This window comes from Protopterus annectens, chromosome 4.part0, assembly GCF_019279795.1.
Source record: "Protopterus annectens isolate FY-2018-M chromosome 4.part0, PAN1.0, whole genome shotgun sequence".
NCBI lineage: Eukaryota > Metazoa > Chordata > Ceratodontiformes > Protopteridae > Protopterus > Protopterus annectens.
Genome location: NC_056733.1, coordinates 1916817028 through 1916827034, shown reverse-complemented (window position 1 = coordinate 1916827034; position 10007 = coordinate 1916817028). Strand labels below are relative to the sequence as shown.

At 41.5% G+C, this 10007-nt stretch overlaps 1 protein-coding gene across 3 annotated transcripts in view; it reads left to right on the top strand.

Moving 5' to 3' along the window:
- Positions 1–7339, top strand: part of LOC122800071 (peroxynitrite isomerase THAP4-like) — a 357091-nt gene extending 349752 nt beyond the window's left edge. The window contains exon 5 of one of the 3 annotated variants that reach the window (XM_044069568.1): positions 7149–7339. In XM_044069568.1, the coding sequence (XP_043925503.1) occupies positions 7149–7214 (66 nt within the window). In that variant the 3' untranslated portion in view covers positions 7215–7339. Of the gene's footprint in view, positions 1–6011; positions 6031–7148 lie in introns of those variants that run through there. The other 2 variants (XM_044069569.1, XM_044069570.1) reach the window with 2 other exon arrangements.
- Positions 7340–10007: the final 2668 nt, after the last annotated feature.

The following is a 10007-nucleotide window of genomic DNA, read 5'->3' as shown; positions in this document are numbered from 1 at the left end:
TGCAATGTGGATTTGATTCATTAGAGGCCTCTTGCAGGGCTGCTGTCACTGGGTCTGTGCTCAGAAGGCATGCTTGGCTTAAGGAGCAATCTTTGCCTGATTGTGTTAAAGCTAAACTGTTGGATGCTCCCTTAAATCAGGACCGCATGTTTGGCAACAATGCTGAGGAAGTTCTTAAAAATATGGAAGATAAAGCTAAATCTATGCAAACTGTTAAAGATTTCTTGCAAGTTCAGCCTCCAAGATTTAGTAGGCATTGGCCCTCTAAGAAGTGGTCCTTTCCGGCCCCTTCCAGGTCTTCTCAATCCAAATCCAGACACAATGGAAACCCCAGGTTTCAGTCCCATGGGACACACAAGACTAAGCAGTGGGGGGCTTCTGCATCCAAATCTGGAGTAGTAAGACTCCCCCCTATGGAAAACTGTCTCAATGACTTGCTTTTAAAACTTCCAAGCACTTCTCACCTGAGTGCTCCTTTAGGCGGAAAGATTGGTCTGCTGGCCAAAAACTGGGAACTCATTACCCAGAACAAATGGGTTTTAAATAGAGTGCCCCAAGGATACAGATTTCACTTCTACACATTACCAACAGCAAGCGGGTGGCAGATCTACCCCCAAATCAGTGAGCAGAGGCCCAAAAGCAAGTACTCTCTCTATTAAGCATGGGGGCTATTCATTTGGTACCAGAAGAGGAAAAGGGACAAGGTTTCTTTTCGAGACTTTTCCTGGTACCCGGAAAAGACAATTTATGGCGTCCTATCCTGGACCTTTCTACTCTAAACACCTTTTTGGCAATTCCAAAATTCAGGATGCTGACTCTTCACCAGTTGCTTCCTATGCTAGGCAAGGATGCCTGGTGGGCAACACTAGATTTAAAAGAAGCATACCTGCACATCCCTATCAGGGAATCTTGCAGAAGATACCTACACTTCAAAGCAGGCTAGATACACTATCAGTTCTCTGCACTGCCCTTTGGCTTATCTACTGCACCCAGGGTATTCACAAAGTGCCTAGCTCCAGTCATTGCATTTTGCAGACAAAGAAATATTCAAATATACCCATACCTGGACGATTGTCTTATTCAGGCAGAAAGCCAGGACATACTTTTGAATCATCTGGCCTTCGTACAAAGGGTGCTGACTTGTTTGGGGTACACCATTAATGAAAAGAAATCAGACCTGGTATCATCTCAACAAATTATATTCCTGGGAGCAAGCTTGAATACAACTTCCCAGATGGCTTTCCTCGTGCCAGAGAAACAGATTCATTTGACAACCTACTTCAAAACGTGGCCACAAAAACCCCATTATCTGCAAGGCAAATACTGCAAGCCTTAGTGTTCATGGCCTCCTGCATTCTTCTAATTCCATATGCAAGATTGCATATGAGGAAACTACAATGGTATCTAAAAAGCCTATGGTGTCAACGTTCTCACGATCTGCAAGCAATGATTCCTGTCATACCTTGCCTACGCCTAGAGTTCCTTTGGTGGGCAGAGGCCTGCCACCAAAACAAGGGACTACCATTCACATTACCCCCTGCCGCCCATACACTAACAACAGACGCATCAGACTATGCATGGGGGACTCATCTGGCAAGGAAGTGCATTCAGGACAAATGGAACCCAAGTCAAATGCACCTGCATATCAATCGAAAAGAAATGTTAGCTGAACAGAATGCTCTGACAGACTTCAAGGACCACATTCTTCCAGGACAACTAATGGTAAAGACGGACAACACCACTGTTATGTGGTACATAAACAGGCAGAAGGGTACACATTCTTACCCCCTCTGCAGATTAGCCATGACATTGTGGAACACAGCCTTGAGCTACCAAGTGAATCTGCAACCTCAATTCCTGCCTGGAAAACTAAATACATTGGCAGACGGACTAAGCAGAAACCTCATGGACCCACATGAGTGGAAACTGGAACCAAGGATTTTCAACTTGTTGACAAACAAATGGGTGAGCCCAGGTATAGACCTGTTTGCCTCCCCCCAGAACTATCAATTGGACAAATTTTGCACAAGGATTCCCCACAAATAAGCTTGAAAAGTGGATGTTCTGTCCTTCAGCTGGAAAATCCTATCAATTTATGCCTTTCCTTATCTGCCTCTGCTCACCAAGGTACTACTAAAGATCAAACAGGACAAGCCAAGGATGATTTTGATTGCACCAGACTGGCCACGCCAACACTGGTACCCCCTCTTGCGCAGTGTGTCATGGTTGGCCCCATGGCACCTGCCTCAGACTCCTTCCCTGTTGTCCCAGCAAGAGAACCAGATTATGCGACCTCAGCTTCAAACACTGAACCTAGCAGCCTGGCTAATTACCTAATCTCTCCTTTATCATCCCTCAGTTAAACCAGTGATGGATATCATTTTAGAGGCAAGCAGGTCTAGTACTAGAAAATCTTATGCTGCAAACTGGAAAAGATTCTGTGCCTGGAACCAATCTCAAGGGATGAGCACAGCAGTACCCAATTTACCTCAGATTTTACAATACTTAACTGAGATGCTTCACAAGGGCATGTCGTTTTCCTCCATCAAAATTCACATCTCAGCCATTTCAGCTCATTATAACACAGAACCTCCCCTCTTCTCTCACTTAGTGCTCAAGCAGTTCCTCAGAGGGACCTAAAATTTAAGGCCACCCAGGAGAGCTCCAACTCCAGTCTGAGACCTTAACTTTGTATTGGAAAAACTCACTCTACCTCCTTTTGAGCCAGCTGCAATTGCATAGTTAAAATTCCTTTCTTGGATAACAGCTTTCCTTTTAGCTATCACTTCAGCAAGAAGGGTATCTGAATTACAGGCCCTTATGGCAGTGGAGCCTTTCATCATCTTTCATGCGGACAGGGTGTCCCTCAGAACCAAGCCCTCCTTCATGCCCAAGGTGGTATCCAGTGTGGCTCTTATTCAGTCCATTCATTTGCCAACCTTCTTTCCTAATCCACAGAACAAAGGGGAATGGATACTGCACTCCTTAGATGTGCACAGACAACTTAGATTCTACTTGGACAGGACTAAACCTAAAAGGAAATCTGAAAAACTGCTGGTGGCATTTGCCGCAGGGGCAGAGGGGAAGGCTATTTCTAAATGGATAGGCCATTGCATTCATTTCTGTTATAAGCACCATGGAAAAAGTATTCAACAGGGCCTCAGACCCCATTCAACCAGGGCTCCATCTACCTCTACAGCCTTTCTCAGAGGCGTCCCTACCAGGGACATCCTAGAAGCTGCTACCTGGAGTTCTGTGCACACTTTCACCAAGCATTACCATTTGCCAATTTTCTCTAAATCCAGAGCTGGCTTTGCCACTGCAGTCTTGCAGGGCCTTATAGCTGGTCCTAATGCTATTTAAATTCCTCCTCCCAACCTTAGCTTTGGGAATCTACCCAAATGTAATGACTACAACAGAGATACACGAAGAACATAGTACAGTTGTGTACACTTACCATAAATGTAGATGTTCGAGTGTATTCACTGTTGCAGTCCTAGTTACCCTCCCTCCAGCCCCCTGACTTCTTTTGGCTATACTTCTACTCTCATTTACTATGCTTAAAAGCTTTTTGGTGTATTTGTTTTTTTGTTGGAGGTATAACTTTGTATATATATTTTTCATTGCTTCCCATTGGGGGGCACCTGACATCTTGGGCAAGAAAAACTGATGTAATGATGTCAGCTGCATGTTTTATACCCCTGATGACCTGACGTCAGAGAAGAAGAGACAGCATCCGACGCAGGACCCAAGACTTTGTTAATCAGGCTGACTGAGGACTACTGCAAGCAGATAACCCAAATGTAATGACTGCAACAGTGAATACACTTGAACATCTACATTTATGGTAAGTGTACACAACTGTACTTTTTCAGCAGAGGCTCAGGGAAAAACGCTCCAGACGTATCCTTTGTTACGTGGGAGGAAACCAGAGTACACAGAGAAAAAGCACAGAAATGCAGGGAGGACATGCAGACTCCACACAGAAGGCACTCCAGCCGAGAACTGAACTGGAGAACCTCTTGCTGTGAGACGACAACGTTAGTGTTGCACCACTGCACCCGTCCATACATTTATATGTGTATATATATATATATATATATATATATATATATATATATATATATAGATAGATATATATATATATAGATATATAGATATGTATAGATCTAGATGTGTGTGTTCTCTCCCTTTTTTTAATTTCTGCAAATCTTTTGGGTGTATAATACCATGAAAGAAATGGACCCCATTCCTAAAAAGTGCAATTAAAGTTCATGAAATTAGTATTGTTTCACTCTCTGATGTCAGCCAAAAGTGCTCTTCGCAGTACCTGCAATGTGAGTTTTGAGGACTGCTACCTCCTTCTACAACAGGGGGGGGCCCATCCTTCCCCTAGGCCTGGCATGGCCCCATGGTAGGAATGTTTCCATATTTCGAGGATTCTGCACTGTCATTTTCTTCCAGTCCTGGCACCAGTGCACCTAGCAGGATTGGGCAGTTTTTTATCCTGGGTCTTGTGCACCCAGCTTTCTTTTTTAATTTATGGGCTACATCTGTCCATGATGTATGTTATATAAATATAGTCTATACATCAGTGTCACCTTGGTGAGATTTTGTAGAAAACAGGGGTCCATCTTGTGAAGGTGCTCACCAAGACTTGAGGATGAATTCAGTTTCAGCACTACTACTCTCCTTTGCTTGCTGACTTTTCATCTCTCCATTCGGACCCCTATATATATATATATATATATATATATATATATATATATATATAAATGGTTTCACTTCATAAACACGAATTGCTGAAATATCTAATTTCAGAAATTCGCATCCATGAAGTCGAAACTTCAAAATAACAAAAGTGCATAAGCACGAATGGCTGTGTGTGATTATTTTTTTCTTTACTGTTTGTGCGATCTCGGAGTTAGTATATATCAGTAGGAGAGGTGTGGGGGGTGCAGGGGGGCTTTCCCTCCTGCATTTGTATAGTGTAGGTGTGTGTCTGTGTGGTGTTTTGTTGTATTTAATTATTTTGTGGTGTGGGTGTTATGGTTTGTGTGCTGTATTGTGTATGTTCGATGTTTTGGTTTCATGATTGTGAAGTGTTGGTGTTGTGATGGTTTCAGCTTTGTACTGTCGAAATGCTGAAATTCGATATTTCGGCATTTCGGTAATATGAAGTGAAGTCATATATATATATATATATATGTATGTATATATATATATGCATGTATGTATATATGTGTGTGTGTGTATGTATATGCATGTATGTATATATGCGTGTGTGTATATCTGTATATATTTACGTGTGTGTAAGAACACTGCCAAAATCGTAGAACCAAGGAATATAAAACATTCAAAAACCTTGATGAAACATGGTTGATAGGCACCATGGGATTTTAACAAGAAAAGTGGGCTCTAAAATGGCAACTAAACTAGAAAGATTTACTTAGCTCTTTTGTTATACCATTAATAAATGGAACTTCATCAGAAATGTCTCAGAATCACAACCACATGTTTAAAAAACATTTGCAAACAGTCAAAGAAAGAAACTCAAATCAAGTGACTCACTAAACCATGCGACTTTAAAAATCATGACATTTAGAAAATCATGATGTTTTAAAAAACCTAACAATATTAGTAAATATTTGAATTTCAAATTTTACTTTAACAGCTATCATGTTTAAGCAATCATTTCATACTTAATTCCTGATTATCTCAAAGTACTCTCAACTTTAATAGACATTTAATATTTGTGCTTTCATTTAAACCATGGAACCTATCTTATCTCAATTTTATCTACCATTTAAGCTCCCTGGTTTGTAAAAAGTTGTTGTATACCCTAATGAACTTGTTTCTCAACCTGTTCAAGCACAAACAATTGGAACTTCCTGAAGTCAGTACAATTTACACTGTTTGGCTAACGTGCTAACCATGTCTTTAGATTTTTTTTAGCTTGGATATATGCACTTATTCTGGTATGTAACTCTCTGGTGCTTTTACCTATATAGTAATAATACCTTTCAACCTGGAAACATCAAATATGTGGACGAAAGCCCATGAAAAGTAAGTACAACTGGCCAAAAATCTGGATGCTGATTAACATGAAATTTGCATGCATAATTATGTAACCCTGCCCACACCAATGGAATTGAGGGATACCAACATGAAGATTGATGTCACTAAATAATAATAAATAATGGCAGATGTTTGAATTTCGGACTTCATATCCCTCAAAAAATATGTAATAATGCAAAAACTGTTATTCTAGAAACTATCTGATTTTACAGGAGTAGTATTTAAAATCTGTCCTTATTTTTGGGCCTTTGTCCCACCATTATGTTTAGCTTTGTCCAGATTTCTTGCTCTGAGAGACCAAGGGGAATGGTCTACAACTAGAACCCTGTCCGGACTTGCTGGTTGGCTGAGGAAATAGAAACACACACACACACACACACACACACACACACACACACACACACACACACACACACCTTATTGAATAGGGCTAAATGGTAATCTGTACCTACTCTGTCCAAACAGGTGGGTCAGCACATTGTTACCCTTGGAAGGCACATAACCTACATATATGCTGCGTTCATCTTATATTTCTGTCCTGCAGTTCTGTCTCTAATTCACCCATGTATCTATGTGTCACAGAGCTACATCCATTGCCCATGCAATCATCAGACGAATCACAAGCAGAGGAGTACTTCGACAGTTTGTCTGCATGTGCTGTATTTCACAAGAATTGTGTATGAAATATTAAGCAATCCTGCAGCACAAAGATGCACAGTGAATAAACACAGATGTTGTGTCTTGCATATAAATGAGCCATTGTCAGACTGACTGACACTTCTACACCATCGTTATTCTGATGTATAGCTGAGTAACCGAGTCTTACCCAGCCGCAGGACTTCATCTGCTTTCCATAATCTCAACAAAAAAGAGGAAACATAAAACAGGAGATTCTTATTATGAAACAATGCATTTCATTTTATACTTCACTATGCAAATGTAGCTACTTTATTACTGTGTTGTATTGTCTTTCCTGTCTGAAAATTTGTGCTTGAAACAAAAGTAACTTTTTCTAAACAACCTCTTCTGTTACCTATTTTATAACCTACCTAGTTTGTCTTTTTAACTAGGAAGTCTGGAGGCTTATAATCAAATCAAGCTGCCGTTATTTTGTTCTTCCTGCCAGTCTACAGTGAAGCAGAAAGTGACGCTCCCTTTCCTCATTCAGAGTTCTTGCAATTAACTCTGAACCCAAGTGAACACCAGCATCACAACTGTAAAAGCATAAAACCTTTTACTGCAGTATTACATAATTATTAAAGAAATACCATCAAATTCTTAGCAGTGTAACTGAGACAATTTTTACACCTTCTGTGCAGATTGCTAAATAAAAGTCTGAAGAAACTGAAGACCTCACAAAAAAGTCACCACGAAAACTACTTTGCAAATGCAGTATATTTTACAAAAGCCCTACAATTGTTAACTTAATCTGTGATGGGTGGGTGCGTGTATGTGTGTGTGTGTGTGGGTGTGTGTGTGTGTGTGTGTGTGTGTGTGTGTGTGTGTGTGTGTGTGTGTGTGCATGTGTGTGTGTGTGTGTGTGTGTGTGTGTGTGTGTGTGTGTGTGTGTGCATATGTGTTTATGTATATGATGGAACGTATCATCGTGGAACTCATAAACAAAGACATTGGTAATCTCCAAACTCTGGACCCTACTCAGTTTTGATTTGTAAAAGGCAGATCATGTCTCCTAAACCTGATCGACTTCTTTGAAGCAGTCACCAAAGCCATAGATGAGGGTAAAATGGTTCACACAGCTTATCTAGATCTCGCCAAGGCTTTCAACACCATCCCCCACTCTGGAATTATAGATAAGCTCACTAAACTAGTTATAAATCCTTATGTCACAAGATGGGTTGCCAACTGGCTCCCGGACAGAACCCACACTGTGAAAGTAGCGGATTCCAAATCCGACATCAGACCAGTGACAAGTGGAGTACCACAGGGTTCAGTCCTGGGTCCTCTCCTGTTTGGTATCTACTTCTCTGAAGTGCAGGCCAGCACAGAAGGTCTTTAGCTAACAAAGTTTGCAGATGACTGCAAACTAGGAGCCATAATCGAAACTCCTAATGATGTGGACAAACTACAAAAGGGCCTCACTGAGACAGATACCTGGTGTCAAAGCCATGGCCTGAAGCTCAGTGCCAAAAAGTGTATTGTCATCCCCTTTGGTAAAAACTCTGTACCCATGAGCTACCACATAGCTGGTAGTCTACTTAATGCCGAAAATGTGATGAGACCTTGGGACACAGGTGGGCAGTAGTCTCTCCTTTGATAATCACATCGCCACAGTGGTCAGGAAATCCTTCTACATGGCTCATCTCATCACAAAAGGATTCTCATCCAGAAAAAGAGGTCATTGTTCCCCTCTACTCATCACTCATTAGACCCATTATAGAGTACAACGCCCTTTTGGTATGTACCTCACAAGACATCTACAACAACTGGAAAGACCACAGAAATACCTCACAAAGAGGATTACTGGCCTCAAACAGATGCCCTATGCAGATCGTCTCAAAAAACTACAGCTTTACTCCATCGCATATCGCCTACTCAGGGTCGATCTCTGCCTAACATACAAAGCTATGTCAAACCCAGAGCTGTTGGACATGCTCCACTTAAAGAAATCCCAATCCCTCCGAGCTACACGCTCTAGGGACCTTAACCTTGTCACCACAATAAACAGAACATGCTGGAGGGATAGATTCCTGTCCCAGAGACTTCCCATACTTTGGAACAGACTACCTGTCTATGTCAAACCGAGCTCCTCATTAGCACTCTTCAAGAAAAATCTTGATTCGATGGGAAATGGGAAATTCACCCCGGGGATCACTTCTGTGGCTCTGCTCGACAGGGGCACAGGAAAATAATTTTCTTGGGTGGCGAAAGCCAGGGTACATTTTTTGGCTAGGCTTGTATGGACCCTAGGGCCGATAGCCTAGTACCTACCTATGAACCTATGTATTTTACAAAGGGAATACTAGTTGTCACCATGGTTTTTGCTTTCACTAATTTCTTTTTTCTAAGTGTTTACTTGCCGTCACTACCCGCTGTACTAAAACATGTATCGCAGCCAACATGAACTTTCCTTCAACTGACACCTACCACAAATCACAGCTCCCAAGTAAGGAAGGCAACCGGTGCAAGGAAGCAGTAATAAAAACACACATGCATGCTAAAGCTTTTCACATTTTTGCGGACTTTTTCTTTCCACTTGGCATTTGTTGTGGAACAAGAAGAGTTACTTTGTTACCCATTGGGGCTAGTGATAGTGTACTATACATCACTAACAATAGCTGAGAAAGTTTAGATGCAAACACATTTATATGAGCCTCTGCACTTTAATTAATTTCCAGCAGTGATAAATGTGAAGTCACTGGCTTTTTTTTTCCTTACCTGGAAGAGCCAGGTGGGGGAAGAACTGGTACTGATCCAGATAAATTTTTTCATTCCAGTTTCCCTCTCTGCTGCCTCTGCAATGTGTACTACCTGATTAAGACTAAAGAGATTCAAGAAAAGAAGACCAGTCCAGTTATGCAGCTCGCTCGACTGCTGCATTTAAATTAACTGAAGGAACGTCTCTGGGATTGGAGGTTGCTGATCTAATTAATTTAAAACAAAAAACAGCTGCCTGCTGGAGACTTGACAGAATAGTCCTCTCCACCACTCAGTTTTTGATTCTGATCTCCTGACTGCTGCTACCATAACGTTATGTATGGAAAATGGTACACAGAGGGAGTACTCACCCCCTTGAGCAATCAGCCAAATTCCGACAGGCTGGTAATCTGCCTCACAATGCTGACATCTTCGCACACACCCTACCCATGATGTCATCAGTAAGAAAGCTATCTAAAAAAAATTTGAAAAAAACAGGAAATCCGGGAATTAAAGGGGCCACTCGGGAATTCGTGGCACCCTATTTGCCCTCA